Here is a 22,094-nt window from a genome sequence, read left to right on the forward strand (position 1 = left end):
ATAATCACTGAGGCACGATCTTACAGTATGTATGACTCTATTGAGATAGACTTTATTCCCATTAATAAAATTCCAGCAGAATCACTGATAGTGAAGCTTGTGGTCTACAGGTACATGTCAACAGAGCAGTTTTGGTCTAATTTCAAGATGTTTTTTTGTGTTTATTGTTCTGAAGATTTCTTTGGTTTTTAAACAGTTTTAAAAAGTCCAGACACAATGTAGTCTGTTGCATCTCCATCGATGAGGCCTGTCCCATTATAATGAATGAACCAGCAGGGAACATTTTCTCCATTCTTCACATCCCTTCTGAAGTCTCTCTGCCAGCCTCTGTGGACCGAGACCAGAAACATCACATGGACCAAATGATATGAAGGACACATACAACATTTTGTTCATTTAGGACAAAAGTCACCTGCAAACTTTTCATACTTATCAGTGAGGTATGTGTACCTGGTCACATTGAGCTCGTGTCCTTTCACATACATGGTGGCATCTGGTTTCTCTGGGACTGCTCCTGGACGCAGGTTTGTCACCTCATATTCAATCCCATGGTAGAACTGACCTGGATGATGACCAACCATTAAATTGAATTTTCTTTTTTATAAAACAGGATAATCATTCTGGACCTTTGTGTCCGCACAAATAATGACACATGAAATTAGGTAATATATTATATTGTAATGTCTGTATGGCACTGTGTGAAGACTGATAACTAATTCAGACAAATCATCCTACATATTATCATCATATACAGTTCTCACAGCGAACGTGTGAAATATCAGTTGCTGGTTTCACACAGCTAGGAAACGCTGAACAACACTATAATATATTAGATTTATCAGGTGGTTTCTAACCAGCTTAATTTAACAAATTTGTTTATGTACCACTACTAAATCACATCCACTGAGTGTGCTGGAGTTTCTGCTGTTGAACTGACAACTCTGTGTTGATTATTTGACTTATTTTTAGACCGATATTCTAGAAACCGGTCTGTGGACGGTCTGGCCACTATAAATTGTTGAAAGAAATCCATGCTACCTTTAGCCCTGCTATAAACCTTAAACCATGCTCCTTACATTTTGTTAAGTGTGTCATGTTGTACCTAGCAGGCCATGAACAGAGTTGGACAGGAGGTGTCTGTCCAGTGTGTAGAAACCCAAGTAGTCCCGGTGGTACGGGTGCTTCTCCCACACTTTGTGCAGCAGTATCACAAACTTGACTGAATCCTTTAGAGTTACTGTTAGGCTGCGATCTTTGGTCACTAGAAGATCCACGCTGTGGGAGTTAGAAGGGGAGGGAGTGATGATAATGATTCATCCTGAACTGGATGTGACAAGTTACACTACTCATATTGAAAACTACTTCTCTTTATCTAAAGGAGACTAAAATGTATCAGTGAAGCCACTCACTTGGGTCCTTTTACAGAAGCTGTATCAGACCACAGCAGCTTGACCCATTTGCCATCCTGGAACACTGAGATATCCTTAGTGCTCACCTCCAGCCTCACCCCCAGGGTCTTGTGGACAATACCAAAGCGCCAAAAGTAGGTTTTGACTTCACCATTGGGTGAAATTTTTTTCTCTCCAATTACCTGACCGTTGACCAAAATACCTGAGAAGAAGTGTGAGTTATTTAAATCATAAATAAAGAAGTACATTTGTAAAAGTCTAAACAACATCAGGATTGTGTCATGGGTAAACCAAATGATAATCATAAATCAGAACTGACCTGATTTGGGATCCCTGACCAGGTTGAAAATGGTTCCTGGTCTATTGTTGATATTGAAACACAGAGAGTCATTTTTTTCAGGGAGTTCTATTATGAAATGAGGATCTCCATCCACTGCAGGGGACAGTCCAATGACAGAAATGAATAGAATGAATTGTTTGGACAAGCACCAAACTAGGACAGGAGATCTACTGAATAAGTAAGGGCTGTTTGAAATTTGTTTGTTAGTTTCAGAGGTAGCAGAGTTTCTGTCATTTCTCTCTAGTCTGCTGATTTAGCCTATATGAAAAGTCTAGGTGACTGACGGACTGAGCCATGTAGCATGTACTAATAATAAAAATGAACTTACCAAAATATGAGGGTTGAGGGTATAAGGCTTGCGCTCGATAACTGTGAGAGACTGCTGTGTGAAAGATGGGGGGACAATAAAAATCCGAGCAGGGAATTGAATCAACTCCATCTATGTTTTTAAATCAAAACAAAATCACTCCGTCTCACCTGTCGTACCCAGTCTATCTGCCTGTTGTCTTTGCTCTGTTAAAATGAGACAGACAAAAGCAGACCACTGGTAAGTTTCACCGTAGCCACATTTAGATTTGCAGGTTCAGTATCACTTTTAAATGCTCAGGTAAAAGTGAGTCACTCCTTCCTTACCCTCAGTGAGCTTATCTGCAATAAGAGGACTGTCTGTTCCATCCTCAGTTTCTGGTTTAGTAACTACCATGGAGGTGAGAGGGGTGACAAAGCTGTATAGCAGAGACATGTCCAGCGCTTTGGCTGTAGCGTTAGCTTTCTCATCTGGGGCACCACTTTTGCTGTGAGCAAGGAAAATATGCAACATGACCGCGGCATTAAGAGCATCACAGAATAGAATCTAGAAATGAGTATTACAAGATTAAGAGACTAAAGAGTTGAACGATGTTCATGCAAGTCAAGTCTCAGCTTTTATGAAATGAATCAAACTTACCTCTTCTCCAGTAGCTGCTGGATGGTAAGGTACGCCCACAGACGCTCTGTGAAATCCCCGAAAATGTACTCGTCATCTGGGTACATCACATTCCAATCCTGAGGACTGGCCTGGCCCTGCACTTTGAAATCATCCTCTAACTACATTGGATGGAAAATAAAGATGATCAATTAAGTTTTTTTTAAATCTTGAATGTCCACAAACCAGAGTCATAAAAGCCACATGTAATTATACTGCCCCATCAGCTTATCTCTAAAAATGTCTTTTCTTCCTCTCACCCCCTGGCCGAAAACTTCCACCATGAAGTTGTCCAGTTGCTCGTCCTTCAGTCGGCCAGCCACCACAATTTCTGACCCATTAAACAACTGGGCGAAGTGGTTGGTGGTCAGGAAGTCCACTGCATTGTCAGGATAACGCAGGTCCACCTCAGAAAGTAGAGGACTGGACACCTCCTCATAGAAACCCTAGAATAACAAATGCATACATACATTGTAATAAACACTTTACTGTACTGTACAAAATCTAATTTTTTTTGTTTGTTTTATCAAAAACAGCAATGAGATAATAGTAGATTGAAATAAAATAGGTGGCATTATTTAATCCCAGCACAGGTCCTGAATTGTAGCTTAAATCCTCTACCTGGAGTTGAAGAGTTGCATCTGAAGCTTCATATATTCTCCGGGCCAACCCCTTGTTTTCTTTGCTCATCACATCCAGGAAGGAGTAATCCACATAATCTCCAAAACCGAGACAGAACAAAGACATTTTTCCTCCGATGGCAGATCGCACATTCTCCTGGATCAGGTGAGGGGCAGACACGCCTTCAAACCCACAAATACAACAAGCAAACTTTTAATGTTAAATGTGAAACACGCTGCTAAACTGTGTCCCCACACAAAAACACAGTACACTGTGCAGTCCACGCGCACGCTCACCAGAATTCGGCATTCCATCAGTCAGTAAAATGATCATATCAACGCTCCTCTCATGGAGTCTCTTCTGCTGCCGGTCGGTGAGCAGCATGTTCACACCTCTCAACACTGCATCGTTGATATTTGTTACTAGGAGGAAAACATGAAACAAACTGTAAAATGCATTTTACAGTAGCTTGTTTAAGGAGTGAAGACTACATTTCATGTAACGTGTAGGGTCATTGGTTTTTCTCTTTTCACCTCCTCTTGCAGAGATTCTGTTGACAAAGACCATGGCTTCATCCACATTTTCCTTGGTAGCTTTGGTAAGTGACTCCTTCCAGGAGTCGATTTCAGAATCAAACTGGATGAGGGCAAAGTAGTCCTCCTCGTGGAGTTCTTTGAGGATGGACAGTAATGCCTCTCTTGTCTACAGAGAGTTGTAAGGTCAGAGATGCAATGTGCTAATGTGGAAATCATGAATTCACAGTGTTTAATTCCAACTGTCTCTCACCTGCTCCATTTTTCTTCCAGACATCGATCCACTTCTATCAATCACAAACACCACATTCTTTGGGACTCTGGGCAGGTCAGGGGGAGCAAAGAAGTGGACAAAGTATCCATTCACAATCTGAGGAGAAGAGAATCACACATAAGAGTAATAATGCACATAATGCTGAGTAGTGAAACTGAGTGTGAGTCTGTGTTGATTTGCTTTTTAAGCCTAATTGAAATCTCAGGAAACACTGAGTGCAGTGATCTTTGACAGCATGTCAGTGTGTCATCATAATTGTTCTTCACCTGAATGTCCCCAAGCGTCTCTGCCCGGTTCACGTCATACTTGATGATAAAATCTCCATCAATCTGTGTTGCGTCGCACCCTGGACACTTCCTCTGCTGCTCGATGGTTGGTGAGAAAGAGATGTGTGCCTGACAAGGGGCAACATACATTGAGTTTATCTTATGTGAAGAATAGCAAGTGAATCATAAATTATTTTGAATTCTGTTGGAAAGTCTGGAGTCTTGGAGTCTTATCACACCTCTACAGAGTTGAAGCCCACCTTTTTGTCTGTGACAGTTTTCTCCACCAGAGGGAGCAGCTCGTTGGAGAGGAAGTTGGCGTGGGCGTCTACAAAGGCAATGCCCTGTGGCTCATAGATGTTTGTCACAATCTGTCACCGCAGGACGCGTCCACAGAGACAGAGTTCATTTGTAAGTTAATGCTCATTTTTGTATAAGGGAAAACACAGTAAAGCAGGACTGAAACGCAAACCCGGACGTACATGGAAGTCCTGAACTGGCAGTTTGGGTTTAACTCGAGTCTGAATCTCATATTTGCCAAATTTCCTCTGAAGAAGCTCCTCGTAGGTCAGAATGAAGGTGACGTTACTTTTGGCTGCGATGTTGACAGAAACTGAAAACTTCTCCATCGTCCTCCCAGAGGCCCTTTAATAAAACATGGACAGAACAAACAGCTGCTGAAGTCAATGTGATAAATTGACAATGTAGGAACAGTAAATGCTCTGAATGGGCATTTGCTGTGTTTATATATACATATATAATATATTTATATTTTTCATCTTGTCTCACTTGACCAGTCCAGCCGTCTGTCCAGAGGAAACAGCCTTCTCATACTGTTTCTTAGCTTTTTCTTTCTCCTTCACCTCCCCAACATACACTTGACCTTCGATGACCCTGTGAGAAACAAAGATGGAGAAGAACGTGATGAAATAACATTTATCCAAATCAGCTTTAGAGCCACACTGATGGTCGGCCAAACAGCAAGTGGGATGTGGACAGAGAGAAATAAGGAGTGAGGACAGGCTCACATGCTGAAGTTGGTGATGAACGCCGTCTTGGGCAGCTCCACTTCGAAGAAGATTTCCTGGGAGGAGTTTGCTTTGTTCAGAGCCTTGGAGGTCATGACGGTGTGGGCGAAACGAGACGTCACCGTGCTGTCCACCGTCATGCTGTACACCTCCACCTGAGACAGAGCAAGAGGATGAGACTGTCACAGCTCCTGCATCGTCCCCGTTCAGCTGGTGGTGTTTCTGTCTCCCCCCTGTGTTCAGCTGTGGCTCTGCTCTACATGTTTGGACCACCATCACTCTCCACTCTTCAGCACCCTAACTATGGATCTGTTTCCCCTGTGTTCACCTTTGCTCCATAGTTCCCCTCAGTCTAGTTTCCTTGCTAGATTGTTGTACATGCTTAGTGTGTACGTTGATTGTTTGCACACAGATTGTTGCACATGGTCAGTTTGTTTGTACATGGACTGTTACTTGTATCCACCACTTTGCTACACACTGGACCTTGCCCTTAGTTTTCTGGACTTTGTTTTCGCCGCTTGTGAGTTTGCTGTTGTTGTTACTTTTCTATTTCGGGTTTGTGAGTTTCTATTTTGTTTGTTACTTTGTTTTTCACCACCTAGTTTGTTCCCCGTGTGCTCTGTTTTCAAGACCGGGTTGAATTAAAATCTGTCTTGTTGGCTTTACCCCTATCACCCCCGTTAGGTTATCTCAGAGATGGAAAGACAGCAAGAATAATCAATATCACACACATCTCATAACAAGCACTCCCTCTACAACAACGCTTTTCAGTGAATGACTGTAATAACTAATGCTGTGCCGTCATAATCGGTGCCAAAGTAAATTTCAACAGCATTAAAAAAATGTCATTATGACATTATATAGAGACATTATGTCACTGACTCCACTCTGGGAGTGTTGTGATGAATCAGCCTGGGTGCTGGATTTTCTGCGCAGTGATCGTGAAGATATTTAAAAACAGTTTTCTCTGTTATTCCCACCTATATTTCAATTCATATTTCTCTGCATGTCTATTGACCTCTTCCTTTATTTGTTGGCTGCACAGCCTGAAAGTGAATGACAGTGACGGCCTGTCAAGTTCAATATGTCTCATCATAAAAGCATTGAGATTCCTTCTTACCTTGGCCTCGTTTGTACTTCTTTTCTAAAGAAAAAGGGGGAAAATGAAAATGTAACTATACAAAGCTGACAACTGTTGCTTTATATTATCAGTGCACATTACTTGAAAAAATAAATTAAGTTCATATACTGATATTTAACAAGAAGCAATACCTCGTATAATCTGAAAAATTCTTCGTTAACAAGATATTTTCACTGTGACACAGAGATACTGACTGTCTGTGAATGCAGTTTATGCCAAATACCTGCAGTGATCTGGCAGCTCCTCTTGTCTCCTGAAATACAAATAAAGCAGGGTGAATCAGCATGGTGCTAGAACACAGTCTTTTAGAGTCTGCAACCAGGTTGTGAGATTGACATGTTCAGCGTCACACATATACATAAAGAGAGATACAAACAAACAAAGATCACAAGAGATGAATCATAAGAAACCCAGCTACAAGAAAAGTTAGCAAAACTAAACTCAGACTTCAGGAATTGGATTTCAAATTCAAATCTGAGCACAAAATGGTCAGCGTGTGAAGTTACCTGTTGAGCTCCATGGTTTCCAGAGATGATCAGAGCTGCCTGAGCCAGGCTGGAAAGCCAGAAGCAGGCGCAGCCCCACAGCAGCAGCAGTCGAACGCCCAGCAGTCCAGACATGACCAAACTTCCACTGAACACTGACGGACTTCACTGAGGAAAACAGTCTCTGTCCAGAGGGAGGGACCAAAAGGTGTGTGTGTGTGTGTGTGAGTGAGTGAGTGTGTGGGTGTTTGTGTCTGTGTGTGTGCTTACTGTAAGACCTGAGCTCAGTGACCAGAATGTGCTAAAGGAATAGACCTGTGCTAAAAATGCAAGGGTGTGAATGTTTGTGGGACTGATACTAAACTTACACGTCATTATATGTTGGCAACTTAACGAGTCTCACAGACACAGAGCTTCATTTGTGGTGGAAAAATATCATAAATCACACATTAGTAACACAGAAGTTCTTATTTAGTGGAGGAGATAATCCTTAATCCAACTTCAGTACATTATGTCACGCAGGAAACTATTAACTTTTTCATTCCTTCACCAACACCGGATTCATCAGTATATGCAGCTTCACACGTTTGTCCCACTGGGGAACAAACAGTGGACTACTGTAAGAAAATCAGACTGTCTCTTGTGTGATTTAAAAAAAATATATAAATATATCCAACAAAAAACCTGGTTAGTGCCACAGTAGATTTGGCCAGCTGGCATGGTGCATGGTCAATAAATCTGACCACTGGGATGTGATCCTGGACTAAAATAAATAAACTTGACTACAAGGTTTCTTTTGAAAATCAATGTTCATTGCACAGAAAAACATGTTGACCAGTTGATGCTGATCAGTTGCTCCACAAATGTAGATTTACTTTAACGTGGTTGTGTATTTGTACTTCTGCCTCTCTGGTGAACAAACACTGTTTATAAGTAAACACACAGGGCTGCAATCTGTCCTCCATTTGGTGAGTCATTGGTAAATACCTGGTGAATTTGATTTAGTTAGTTCACTTCTTCCATGTACAAGAAGAACAAGAAGAAAGTTCAGTTGCCTTCACCTGGATGACTGAGAATCATCACAGACATACAAACAAAACCCATTCATTTTGGGTAGAGGGGGGAAATAATTTATTTAGGACAGGTGGACAGGTACAAAAATGATGATAAACAAAACAAATAAGTCAATAACTCATCAGCTAATCATCAGCTACATAACCAAATCTAAGCCAAGTGTGGTGCACTGCGCAAACAGCAAAGTACAATGACTGCTTACATGGCAGCAATGTCAAGACACACTACCCACACCCACACACATTAGTCTATTTCCTCTCTTAAAGTCCACAAACTTTTCATTTAAAGCGTTAAAGTAAAACACACTTTGGAATCCTTAATGTTCAGCCATGCCTCCAACTCACTAAAAGGAAACACTGGATCGTGTGTTCCCTCACCGCTATCTACTTGCTGAACACGCTGCCTCCAGGAGCTTTGGCAGCAGCAGGCTTGTCCAGGGCCGTCTCTGTCCCCATCCTCACGCCACTGAACACAGATGGAGCCACTTTACCCATACGCTCTGAAAACAGACAGACAAAAATATGTCTCCTTACACCAGGTGACTAATCCTCCCTAATAACTAATCACTATTCTAAATGGGGATGTGTGTGAGGACTCCTAGTTGGGAACAGATGGGGTCACATAAATATAAACCTGTTTAAGATGATATTTGTACAGACCCATTTCAAAGGGCATGTTCGAGCGACTCAATGACAAGTTAATTAAGAAAGGATCAACTTTAATACGGGCAAGAATGGACTTGAAGTGTGTTAATGAATAGTATCGTACTGTGTAATGCTGCAAAAATAAGTCTCTTTTGGTTTCCTTTTTAATTTGCCCTAATAATCTGGCAACACCTGTGAACTGTACTATTTACTGTTATTGATACCGAAATGGTATCATGTGTAGATCTATGTCACAAATCTGCACTTAGACCGAAGCCATCAATCAGTAACCATGCTGACCCTGATTCCGAGGGGTCACAGGCTTTTCAGTAAAACAGGAATGAGCAAAGGTCAACTTGATGCAACCTATAAAAAGAGGCAGTGAGAACACCAGCTAAGGACAGACTACAACCTGGAGTTTAGCTATCCTCATTTCAAAAATAATGCCCTGCTACACAAGACACTGTGTCCCTGGTGGTCTAGTGGTTAGGATTCGGCGCTCTCACCGCCGCGGCCCGGGTTCGATTCCCGGTCAGGGAACTAATTTTTTAATGAAACTTTAATGAAATGAATGTGTAGAAAATAGATCTGAATGTACAGTTTATTTATAATCTACATATGTATCATATACAGGTCAAGCTGTGTAGTTGAAACTAGGGTTGGTAGTTTAGCTACAGGTCACTACATTTTATTATTAAATTACACTTACGTCTACTTAAATCTCCCTGCCGGACTGGCTTAATTCAAGTATTTATTTATTTCTAAGTTTAGATTGATTCATTTGTCATTTAATACAATAATTAAAATATTATCCAAAAATATAAATATAGTAAATAGTAGTAAATAGTAAAATATATATCTTTTAATTTCTGTGTACATTTATGAATTGATTTAGGGCCTATTTGTCCTCCATAGAAGAGGCCAAATAGCACAGCATACTGATACAGTCACAAATCCATATCGTATTACTCACAGTGTTAGTTTGAGCTTCTTCATTTAGCCAGTGAAGTGAGATAGTTAATTATCTACTATTCAGTAGAAGACATTCAAGGCCTACAGGCCAAGCAGGAATAAAGAAAACAGTGTTTCAGTGGATATGGATTACATTTAGAAGAACAGAAAAATAAAATGTCTTTACAGACATTAGTATTAATATGTCACATGGTTTAATGTCGCTTGCCTTGTGTTTACGTGTAGGAAAGTAATATTCATTTAAGAGTTTACTCACCACACTCCATCATGACCTCATAGGTTTTACTCTTGACCTCACCCTTCAGTCCCAATTTACTACGAGCCCCTTTCAAATCCTCCTCCTTCACTGGAGGTCTCTTCTTCTTCTTCACTTCACCTGGCTGCTGTACAGAAAGAAGTACATGAAAGATACAGGCGATAAAAATTAAATTACAGTCATGCCTTAAGTTCTGTGTTCGAGTTCTATAAACAATTAAAACAACATATTTGACATTATAAAACCTACCTGTGACATAGTGATTGAAGTTAGTGTCTCGTTTCCACAGACACTCTGTCCACTGGTTGTTATTCTAGTGTGTGTCTTTGTCTCCCAGCAAGCTGGACATTATATATAGTCCTGGTCTCAGTGAGTCTCAGTGAGTCTCAGTGAGTCAGTCATACCCCCTACCTTCACTCCGCCTGTTGTCAGTGTGTATTATTAGGTGTGACGTGAGGGATGGAACAGCTGGAATGGGACTTCCATCTCTTACGATAAGCTTACAGGTCAACAGCTGATAATTCAGACCACAACACGAGTAGCTGTCTGCCTCCTCCCTACAGCAGAGGTCTCTCTGCTTGAACACAGCCACACATTGATTTGATCTTTTAAAAAGTGTTGTCAGATTGTTAAGAAACTGTCTAATAAATTTTTTAAATATTTTTGCCCATAAAGGTCTAAATTTGGATAAAGAGTGTTTGTATGGAGGATGAAAAATGACAAAAACAAACACATCCTACTTTAGCCTGGGGTTAGGACAACCAATTGAATTAGCAAATGACCAAGTAAATCAATAAATGTTGACATATAAACACATTAATTAATATCATTTATATATTTCTACATTTGTATATTTATATATGTATTTATTTCTCTTTAAATCATTTGGCAGCCTCTGTAGAAGTGTAATTTAGCTGGTATTTTATTGATTTAACTTGCATTTTAAGTGAAACTCCCCTTGAGGTATTCTTTTGTCTACATTTGGTGTTTTTTGTGTTACTTGATCCTCTTAATGACTGGGTTACTGTATTTAGGTTAGAACATGCAAGCAAACAGATTAGGCAATAGTGGTCATAAAACTTGGCATCACATCCGAAGACTGAGGCGTTAACCCGAGCAATGATGGACAAACTGACTCACCACTCATTTTTTCTTGAACATCACAGTGCCAAGATAATCTTACCAACATCACTAAGGTGACACATTTGAAGTAATGAAAAACACTCAGTCTCCCATCTCAAGTGTGTGTAATTATACCTACTGAATGTGTTCAGATGTCCAGTTTTATCATCCATCACAATAAAATAATGTTCTCACAGCGCACTTTTATAAAGCAGGGGGTGATGGGGGACAAGAAAACACCTCAAATGATAGGCTTATGTCACACAGAGGGTGACATCACAGCACGCACGTTCAAGTTGTAAATGGAAAATTGACGTAAGTGCGTATGTGATGTATTTTTACCAGCTTCAAGGATGATCATGACTGTCGACGCTAAATGTGTTCCTGTGTAGTTCCTGTAGTAATGTCATCAAGGTGCAGCAGCTCAGTGTGACCCGGATCTGTTCTGTCCACAGTAATTGCAACAGCACCTTCATGTATCTACGGTGTGTTTGTGACAGGGCTACAATCTTTTATGACAATTAATATCTTCGTAAAATAATCGTCTGGAGCCACTTGTTCGGGCGGCTCTGCCCGCTCCACCACGCTCCCTGGTGGTCTAGTGGTTAGGATTCGGCGCTCTCACCGCCGCGGCCCGGGTTCGATTCCCGGTCAGGGAACTTGTTTTGTGATTTTCTTCATCATAGACACACATCGTTGCAAGATTTAGCATATTACATCCTTTATTGGAAATGCATTTATAATTTTAATTTATCTCCATCACTTGTCTTTTTACTCATCTAGTAGTATCACTGTCCAAAATATGAAACCCCTTTTTGTTCTGACTGAGGAGAGCATTACAACGACTGCTGCAAGAATCTGCCCTTTGCTTTCCGTTAAAATGCTGTGTTTTATTCCTTGCCAGTATACCAAACACATCATCGTGAAACCATGACCAGCACTCATCACTGCCCACATCACCCTTCGTTTACTTGACAGAGAACCGCCAGACACACAAACTATGCACACATGCATCCAGCACAGGCCCGTACATACAGTTGTACTGTATATATAAAGTGGCATGCACACACATTAAAAAACACACACACACACACACACACACACACCTTCTCTCAACTGGTGCACAGTCACTTAACAGTTTAGAGGTCTATACATGTCACATTCTTAACATCAGAGCCTGCTGAATGCTGTCACACGCCTGAAGTTTTTGAGCTCTGGGTAAAAAAAACACAGAAGACAAAATAAAACAAACAAAACACCTGCTGGTAATTTCACTCAGGCACATTATTATAACAGAAAAGTCCCACAAAACACAAAAAGGAAAGATGAAAGCTCTGATAAATGGGAAATTGTGCAAGAAATGGTTCCCATATCAACTCTCCCTGTTGAAGTGAAGGAATAAAGAACACTTGAGGAACAAGCATAGTCACCTTTTTGGCCTGAAAATAACACTTAAAATGTACGACGTATATTAACACAAAAAAACAACAGCAATTTAAAAAGAGACAAAAGACCGCCAAAGACAAAGAACACAGTCGGAGCACATCGTGGGCAAAGACAAACTGCAATTTTGTGCCTACAGACTGGCTGAGCTGATATTTTGAAAGTTGGTGCAGTGTTGTACTTTCAGTCCTATGAATTGAAAAGCTAAAAAGGTGAGAAAAGGAGGTCGCTGCAAGCGTCAGTGTGCTTCCCCTGACACCTATAACATTAAATACAATACAGTAGTAACGTGTGTAACTGTGCTGCAAGGTGTTAAAGTTGGTCATTCAAACACTGACGCGCACACACACACGCACTCATATACACACACACACACACACACACACACCACAGGCCATGGTGGTACATCTACATAAGAAAACAAAAGGATAAAGTTTGGAATACAATCACTTTCAGTGACATGTTATAACATGAAATGTAACCAACTCTTTGGACAGTATTGTTTGCGTGATGTTTGGTTCTGTTGTGGCCTTTCGGATTTGTCCAACTGAGCTGATCCTGGACCACAACATCACAATTACATACACACAGCCACTGTATTCCAAACAGTATTAAACCAGTGTTATCATTTTTTTCTTTTTACACTCACATATAGGATTTAACAGTATAACGTTTGTTCATGGTAGAATTCTTTTCCCCAAAAAGTGTCTTTAGTATAACATTCACCAAGGAATGCTATATCAAAATGCAACAGTGATCCCAAGTACCTCATTAACTGCAAACATATCTCCCAGTGTGTTAAATATAAATCCAGAATAGACAGAGTTTATGCAGAATTTCTCCAGAAGGCAACAGTAAAGGGAAGCCAACTACAGTCCACTTCTGTCATCAGAGTCCATCCTATGTTTGAAAAGATTGCGTCCTCCCAAGGTTGATCTGTAAGGTTACAGGAAATGTATGTGGGTCTGTGTGGTGAAGAGCTACCAGAGGAAATGTGATCGCAGCAACTCAGCTAGACATACAGGTCAAACAGTGATGCCCATGCGAAGCTTTTTCTTTTTAACCGCCTTTAGTCCTGTGAGCCGACGAATGTCGTCCTCATCTGACTCATCCATTTCATCATCCGCTGAGAAAAGGATCTAAGAAACAAGACAGAGAGACGGGATTGAGTAGCATATATGGGACACAGGTTCATAGTAAAACTATGAATCCATACAGAACTATAGTCTCTCACAAACTGATAAACTGACATATCTTTCTTTGCATTTTCTGTTTAGGTATATTAAAGCTTGGATGAATCACAGGCACATCTAGCTTCACATTTAAAAGTGGTGGACTGTTCCTTTAAAGTAAATCAACTTTCTTTAGCATTTTTACCCACAGGAAGGTCATGATATTGTTTTTATATCTTGGTCCATGTGAATCTACACCACTCGATCAAAATCACTCAGACATTCTATGACTAACCCTCATGTGCACTAAATGTGCAATAAGAAAACACTTTATACATAAAAAAAATCATACTTGATGTCTCTACTAAACTGTGTCTCTGTATACAGGAACATTCTTCACACTAAAACATAAAATGTTAGCTAACTAGATAGTTAACAGCAGCTACTGCAGGTTTTCAGTCAGATATAAATCAATGACTTCTTTTGGGTTATAAAAAAGCTAGACGAGCCAGCCAGGAGTCGAACCTAGAATCTTCTGATCCGTAGTCAGACGCGTTATCCATTGCGCCACTGGCCCACCATGCCAGTATGCTGCTGCTGAAACCAATACATGTGCTTCAGCAGAGCTCAGCCCATCCCCCCCCCCCACAGCTTAGAGCAGTGCTGAAAGCATGCTCTCTGAGGGTAGCTGCAGCATGCAAACAGGAAGTGAAACAAAACATGAGGCTAGTTTTTGTCTGCACTTCTGTCGCAATTCAGACAATCAAATGCAATGCAGAGCAGCTTTACACTTCTCTGTTCTGTAAATACTTATTAACACGTTGCAAAATGAACACTGTTGCTCAAACTGCCACTGGGTAGAAAAGGACAGCTCAGCAGCCAAAAACCAAAACCTGCATACCTGATTACTTCCATTTGACTTTCTATCTGATCCTCACTTTTCATCTGTGCCGCATTATCCAACAACAGGAAGAAAAACAATATCACATGTTTAACAGCCTGTTCAACGGCAGTTAAAAGGGAAGTGAAGCATGGTGGAATTATTAATCATCAACACTTGTAGCAAATGAGTAGATTCATTCATTACCAGCAGCTGCCAACTCCAACAAGTAGACAAGGCACGAATGTCTAATCATGGAGAACTGTGCATGATAATCTTCAAATACCAACTGGTGGAAAGTAAGTACATTTACTCATACTCTGTACTTAAGTACAACTCTGATGTACCTTGAGTTCATTTTTGTTACTTGAACTGCATCTCAATCCAGAAGAAAACATTCAAAGAATAAACCTAACAAAGTTGGGTGAAAGTTCGTTTTTGAAGTCCATCCATCGAGGGGAAGACACAGTGTTTATGAACAAAGCTGCAGAGAGAATGAGCACCACCTGTCGGTATACAACAGCAGACTCAACAGTCAGGAATGGACGACAAGCTTCAATTAATACAAAAAATAAATAAACAAACTGTCAAAAGTGACAAAGTCAAACACCCTCATCTGTTAACTGTCAACCAGATTTTGTGAAATGCAGGTTTTCAAAGAACTGAATTCTGCACTTCATCTGAAATTCAAAACCCACAACATTAATTAAATTATTGCACTAAAAATACAAAGTGTAGCTGCTGAATATGAGACAAAAACAACTCATAGTGAGACAGAGTTTCAAATCAGAAGAGAGTGAAGAAAGAGAAGGGAGGAGCTGCATGTAATTTAACGCCAATGGATATTAATGCAGCTTCAATTACCGTAAGCATGTTTTATTAATAAAAACTGACAATGTATAGCTAGTCATCTCTTGCGATGCCTAACGTTCCTACAGTGAGACTTGCCTCTGACTCCGAGTCGTCATGGGACAGAGCTCTTCTGTAGCGCACCTTGCTGTTCCCCCGTGAGTCTTCCTCTCTCTCCTCCAACTTTGCTTTTGTTCTGTGCTTCTTCATTAGGAAATTATCTACCACCCAGAACATGAGGGCCTAAAGGAAGCACACAGAACACTGTAGGGAAAGATGTTTCATCATGTGGAACAAGACGATAGCCAACGTATGTAACCACAACATATGTGGGATTAGTATGGCTTGGGCTATAAAATCAGTGTCCACAGAAAACACATTTGAACAGCAGACTTACATTGACGAAGAACGGAACGATGAGCATGGCGATGGCCAGCTCCAGGTCAGGGTTCTTTATGTGGTTGAGGAGAGCCAGCTGCAACACCAATAAACACACACAACAAACACACAAGAGCAGACATAAGCACACACAGCACCACAGACAGCACACCTCGCCTTTCAAATGTGATATCATTTCTTTAAATGGAAGGAGAGTCCGGTGGAAATCAACAGAATTTGCCAGAACATACTGTACCAATCATCATCAGAAAGGAAATAAGAGAAAATCTCAAAAGATGAATGTAGCCTGATGTGTTTCACAGAGACGTGGCTGCATGATGCTATCCCAGACTCAAGTGTCAATACAGACGGTTTCCAGTTTTCATTGAACTGCTGGCTGAGGGACTCCATCCATATTATTTGCCCAGAGAGTTTTCAAACACCACATTAATCGTTTACCTTCCTCCATCCACTAACGTCACTGCTGTGTGTGACGTCATTCAGACGGTCACCTCCAGTCGGCAGACCAGACACCCTGACGCCTTCTTTATGATCTCTGGAGACTTTAACTACGCCACCCTCACCAAGACACTTCCTACATTTACCCAGTTTGTGAGCTGTCCCACCAGCGGGGAGAGGACACTGGACCTGATATATGCAAATGTTAAAGATGCCTACAGCTCCACTGCCCTCCCCCCTCTGGGAAAGTCAGATCACAACTTCGTACATCACCTTCCACAATGCACACCTTTGGTTCAAGGCAGCCTGCCACCATTAAAACCATAAAGAGGTGGACAGAGGGGGCCAGACTGACAGACTGCATCAGACTACATCAAATACTATGTGGACACCCATGTGCCCACGGAAACTATTCAATGCTTTCCCAACAACAAGCCCTGGGTCACTCAAGACATCAAAGCTATCCTGAATGAAAAAAGAAGGCAAGTAACAGGGGGGGGAGCGAGGAGGGTCCAGAGACTGCCATCTGTCAGGATCAGGGAGGGGAAGGAGGCTTACAGGAGGAAACTAGAACAAAGCCTTTAACATAACAACACCAGGGAGGTGTGGAGGGACATGATGACCATCACTGGTCCAGTAGCCAGGTGACTGAGGGGACTATGGACCGGAACAATAAATTTAATAATATTTTCTATAGATTCCATAAATAGGTTCTGTCTCCATTTCTCTTCCCCCAGTACACCTTAGACTTCAGGTACAACTCAGAGTCCTGCCATCCTTAGAAGTTTTCTGATGACTTCGCAGGTGTAGGATGTAGTGTTTGTAGTGTGTAGGACTGAACAAAGAACTAAGGCTTCTATGCTGTGGTCTGCTGGTGCCGCAACGTGAAGGTGGCAGACACTAACAGACTGGTCAAACTGATCAGGAGGCCTGGCTCTGTTCTGGGGGTGGAGCTGGACCCTCTACATGTTGTAGCTGAGAGGTGGATGATGTCCAAACCCACAAAGTTTGACTTGAAATCAATTTAGAAAGGCACTCCTACAGTTCTCTTTGTTGATTAAACCTGTATCTTTAGGGAGCTAACACAAAACCCATCCATTTTTAAGTGAAACAAATAAAGGCAAGTGAGAGACAGGCAGGGCTTCTCTGTGTTAAAAATTCTTTAGCCCACATACTATCTGCTTAAGTCAGAAAGCAAGTTAATCACAGCTCTGGAGAGCAATGCTTGCCTTTCAATTATTGGGAATTCATGCTGAATTAGAAATGATAAATATGGAATTAATGGGCACTTATTTCACCTGCTCACTTTTCAAATATTTATTATTTTAATCTGACCTTTTTCCACTGGGGCATAAGCAGGACCGGCATGATAAGGACTTTTTCAAACATCATTATGAGGATGTAGAGGATACACTGGCCCAACCACGCTGTGCACTGCACTGGTTCTCCTACACACACACACACAGAGGAAAAAGAGACGACAAACAATTGTAAGAAATATATTTTAGTAATTCAAATCTGCAGCACAGATGATTACCATTCTTCACTGCATTCGTGATAGACAAACTCTGCTCTTGTGTCAAGCTAAGAACAAACTGGCAATGTAAGATGGAGTGGATTACAGTGGTGTGGACAGTTGCTGCCCTCCACTGGGCATTTCAGAATTTTTAGGAATGTGCTCCCATTTCACCATTAACACATGGGGCAGGTTCCAGTTCCCTTTTTTTTATTGGTCCTTGTTCAACCTGAAAGTTGATACTTAAGGATACTCAAGACCTTTGTTCAGAGAAGTCTAACAAACTATTAGAAAAATGCAAGTGACTGAATGCTGAATATCATTGGATTGACCTGACACCATATGCACCAAATTTTTATAATAAATTAGACACATAAAAGAACTAATCAATATTTGTTTTCAGATCCACATTTAAGAAGAAAAACTTCTTCATTCATCACGAATACTTTCTATATACATTGTACAATATATGTGAATATGAACATATAATATGAAAAACCTATTTCCTAGTTTCCTCTCCTCACATCTATTCCTTGTATCCCTACTCCTCCTAGTGGAAGGGACTAAGATGTGACGGAAAAGTAAGAGGTGACTGAAATGTGGAAGCAATTACAGTAGTTAGGATGCACCCATGGTCCTCACCGTATTCTCCGAAACGCAGAGAGTCCCATTGTCTCCACTCCACAATTGCACTAACCACTCTCACACCAGCATAGATGAGCAACATGCCCAGAGAAGCGTCTAACAGAAAGTTGATGAGGTATCTGGGAGAGAAGTGAATGTCACGTGAATTAACAGTCAGAGCTTTCCTAAAGGATGGTGGAATAGCTACAATTCAACACTCTACAAGGATTAGTAATGCTAACTTTAACAGAGTTTCCTAATAAGGTATCAGTAACATAGAGAATCACGTAACTCTGAGAACAGTCATTTATATCAGTGACTCACAATGAGCAGGGATCCTCTTCTGTGAGGCCTGACAAGTAGACGTTAGCAAAGTGAATGAACAACATCCCTATGGCCTGTTTTGAGGTGTCCAGGAACCTGCAGAGAGACAGGACAGTTAACGAGCCTCAGAGGCAGGATTTATTTGATACCTTTGCAGAAATGAATTTAAATGGACTCAGCTGCCTTACCAGATCCTCCAGGGCCTCCTCTCATGTTTGGGCTCCCTGAAACGTTTCACTGTGGTGGACACAAGTATACACAATAAAATCATTTAGCTATGATACAACCTTCATGTGAGCTGTTAAATGGACAGTCAGTGTATCTTATAGAAGATTACTTCTTTAGTCCAAATTTAAATCTAAGTGACACATTTATTATCTTAAATGACCTATGAGTTTCTATGCAGTGCATGACACATGCTAAATTTGTGGTTTAGCTTGTTGTTGAGGAACCAGATATGAGCAAGTGCAATATGTTGTTAAAGCAGAAATACTGGCACAGACCAACCCTGGCCTAGCATCATATGCTGCAGTTGTGAAACTATTATTCCAATCCAGTTATTATCAGGGCAGGTCATCTTTTAAGAAGTAGATAAGGTCCTTGTTCTTTCGTGTTTGCCTGTCCGAGTAAATAAATAGGGTACTAAAAAAAAGTGATGGAGAGTAAGCTATTCATCCACAAGCAAACTACACACAAAGAAGGTCTTTTACCTTACATTGCAGGGAAACGGTCTACAGTGTACTACCGTGTGCAAACCAATATTCCCCAGGTAACATGAACATATCTGGATCTCTGTATGGGATGTGTAAGTAATGGGGTTTCTCCCCACTTTAATTAATCCCTGAGTGTAAAGAACTCTGTTGGGTTTTACGCAAGAAGGCTCATCACTGAACGAACTGAAATGTCCAATGCAAATAGAGCTCTTGCTGTTTGTCACAATAGTGGCTTGTTTTCCATGACACCCCCACTACTCTGTTTTTCATGACAGCAGAGATTCAATGTTATGTCAGTCAGATATGGAGCCACATGCACTGATGCATAGTTGGATGCTCTCGAACCTAATCTGGACAATCACACCTCTCTAAGCGATGCTGTAGCGTTGCCCAAAGATTTCCTGAGGGTTAAACTATGAGCTCAGTTTCTGCTCTAGGCAAGTGTGACTTCAGACTAAACACACCCTACGTCCATCTGGGTTGAACGTGAACACAGGCAGAGACTTCGGCCTACTCCTTGTGCTCAGAGAGCTGCCTTGAGAAACAAAAGCTCCTAAATGCTGAACATTCCTCACTGCTGCAAGGCTGCTGGGACACAGAAGGAAGGCTGCTCTCATTAGGTCACACAGCTGTCAGTGCGGTGCCAGATACTGACTGTATGGAACCATAGCTGAATCCTGAGTGTGATTTTTTCCTCCTCTCCCAGTGTTTTCCTGTCTTTTAAAATAGAAGGAGGCTGCCCTGCAGTATAAAGTCACATCAGCCAGAGACGAGAAAGCACATAAGCGTGATTTACAGAGAGAAAGTAAGCAAGAACTGTGAAAATCTGTGTTGCATCTACTAAGTCTGTGAAATGTAACTGTATCTACTAAGTCTGTGAAATTAACCTTTTACTGTGAAGCAATTCTAGCATATGAGTAAGAATCGCCTAAGGCTGTATACCTTTTAGTATAACTTGTCCAATGTTCTCTTCTAAAGCAACACTGAGACCGATTTTTTTTGTCTGTGTAACAGTATAACACAGCTGAATTGGAGCTGCAGCCTCTCATCACAATCCCAGTGAACTTATCTAGATAAGCAGCACTTCTTTCACTGGCCATTACTCCCCTAATGTCATTTAAAAAACTAACTCTGACTGCTTCCTGCAAAACAAAACCCCACTGTGAAAACAGAATAGTTTCCTATGAGGAATTATCAAGATTAAGTTTTGACCAGAGGTGGACAGGGCAGATATTATGTAGCACATCAGGAAGAACAGGGAAGTGCTGACAGTCAGCAGATGTTTTTATGATCAGAACACTTTGTTGTTCTGATTATCATCAACAAGTTACCGGGTGTGGTGTTGGACTGAACTGAATGAAGGGATGCCTGGATGAGGTTTTACAAGTGACAGAAAACCTTTTATCTCACTGTTGTTCATCTCTGTTCTGGAGCTGTGATCAATATCGCATTTGATTAAGCAAGTGATGCTACTGGATAATTGCACAGTTACATCAGCAGGCGGTGTCAGATATCTGACATACGATACCTGACTGACCATACTCACACATTAGCGTGCTGAAAGCCATCACGGCTAGAAGTCCTTGCAGGAAAATCCCAAACGAGCCCATTAAGGCGCCGTTCTTGCACCCCCGGTTGTCAGTACCTGACGTCGGGGTGGAAGACAGCGACGTGTTGGACACGGCGGGCACCCCTGCTCCTCCTGGACCTGAGAGTGCCGCGTCTCCGAGCTGGGACAACATGCTGACCCCACTAACAGCAGCCATGGGGCAGAAGAGCTGGATGAGACGAACTAATAAAGTCAGTGCAGTAGCTTTTCACACAGACTCCTAAGGGCTTCCCGGTGCTCTCCGACGGGTGTTGGTCAGCTAATCGATATATTAAGCAGGACAGCCTTCGGTGGAAGATGATGGCATCCTCTCCTCTGCGCACTCATTCTCCTGCTTTAGATGTGCACGAAGCCATAGCTGTTTTGACATTAAAGCAGCTCGCTCACAAGGGTTAGAAGTTGCAATGATGCACGACGCAGTTTCAGACTCCTCTAACGTTATACACTTTGACCTAGCTGCAACATTAAAAGGCAATGTCAGGTTTGTTATGTTCGTGCAGCAGAAAAACACATATCCTGGCTCGACCTGGAATCTTCTAATGTGCAAGCTAACATTAATGAACTCCAGCTAAACATAATCCATAGAGGTGGGCTACTCAGACAAACCGGTGAAACAACATCTTAAACAAGTCGTACAGTGTACGTAGGGTAATCTGTCCGAAGTTAATTTTTACCGACAGACAACGTCTATAGTTTTGGAAAAAAGATGCAGACTGAAATGCTATCCTGACCCTACCCAGTGGTAGCTAGCACCCAAGCTAACTAGTCAGTTCCATTAAGCTAATGCTAGCTAGCAAACAGGCAAACGTTCCTCATATATTGGAAAACAACGTGTGCGGGTTTTGTCGCTACAGATGTTAACTTCAACAAAAGTAAAACTATTCTGTACCAAATAAAATTAATATGAATTACAGGTCACGGCTCGCGTACATCCAGCTGCTTCCCTGCACAGCATTGCCCACTCATGTTGACAGACGTGGTGTCATGTGACCTGCGTA

The 22,094-nt window shown here is 41.4% G+C and overlaps 2 protein-coding genes and 3 non-coding genes across 6 annotated transcripts; 2 read left to right on the forward strand and 3 right to left on the reverse strand.

The window, feature by feature from the left end:
* Positions 1–20: 20 nt before the first annotated feature.
* On the reverse strand, positions 21–7,255 carry LOC113154414 (inter-alpha-trypsin inhibitor heavy chain H3). 2 transcript variants are annotated; one of them, XM_026348610.1, is made up of 22 exons: positions 7,083–7,255; positions 6,800–6,829; positions 6,556–6,579; positions 5,436–5,590; positions 5,197–5,301; positions 4,890–5,052; positions 4,668–4,778; positions 4,408–4,536; positions 4,121–4,237; positions 3,868–4,036; positions 3,631–3,756; positions 3,335–3,516; positions 2,974–3,159; positions 2,696–2,835; positions 2,383–2,543; positions 2,227–2,262; positions 2,078–2,128; positions 1,729–1,842; positions 1,410–1,611; positions 1,103–1,275; positions 451–562; positions 21–327 (listed from the first exon to the last, which is right to left on the reverse strand). In XM_026348610.1, the coding sequence occupies exons 1-22, from the start codon at positions 7,194–7,196 to the stop codon at positions 189–191; spliced, it is 2,739 nt and encodes a 912-aa protein (XP_026204395.1). In that variant the 5' UTR covers positions 7,197–7,255; the 3' UTR covers positions 21–188. The 2 variants fall into 2 exon arrangements, with proteins under 2 accessions (XP_026204395.1, XP_026204393.1); XM_026348608.1 differs by having other exon boundaries at positions 2,078–2,131.
* Positions 7,256–8,175: 920 nt separating this feature from the next.
* stimate (STIM activating enhance) lies at positions 8,176–22,069 on the reverse strand. The gene is given in 10 exon segments (XM_026347313.1): positions 8,176–8,634; positions 10,008–10,134; positions 13,595–13,711; positions 15,573–15,716; positions 15,871–15,948; positions 17,646–17,758; positions 18,469–18,590; positions 18,775–18,870; positions 18,963–19,011; positions 21,034–22,069. Coding segments are annotated over 10 exon segments (1,182 nt in total). The 5' UTR covers positions 21,254–22,069; the 3' UTR covers positions 8,176–8,518.
* Positions 9,248–9,319, forward strand: trnae-cuc. Its single transcript has one exon. It is a non-coding gene; the product is annotated as a tRNA-Glu (tRNA).
* On the forward strand, positions 11,717–11,788 carry trnae-cuc. Its single transcript has one exon. It is a non-coding gene; the product is annotated as a tRNA-Glu (tRNA).
* Positions 14,249–14,321, reverse strand: trnar-acg. Its single transcript has one exon. It is a non-coding gene; the product is annotated as a tRNA-Arg (tRNA).
* Positions 22,070–22,094: the final 25 nt, after the last annotated feature.

The sequence above is a fragment of the Anabas testudineus genome, chromosome 5 (genome assembly GCF_900324465.2).
Source record: "Anabas testudineus chromosome 5, fAnaTes1.2, whole genome shotgun sequence".
NCBI classification, from domain to species: domain Eukaryota; kingdom Metazoa; phylum Chordata; class Actinopteri; order Anabantiformes; family Anabantidae; genus Anabas; species Anabas testudineus.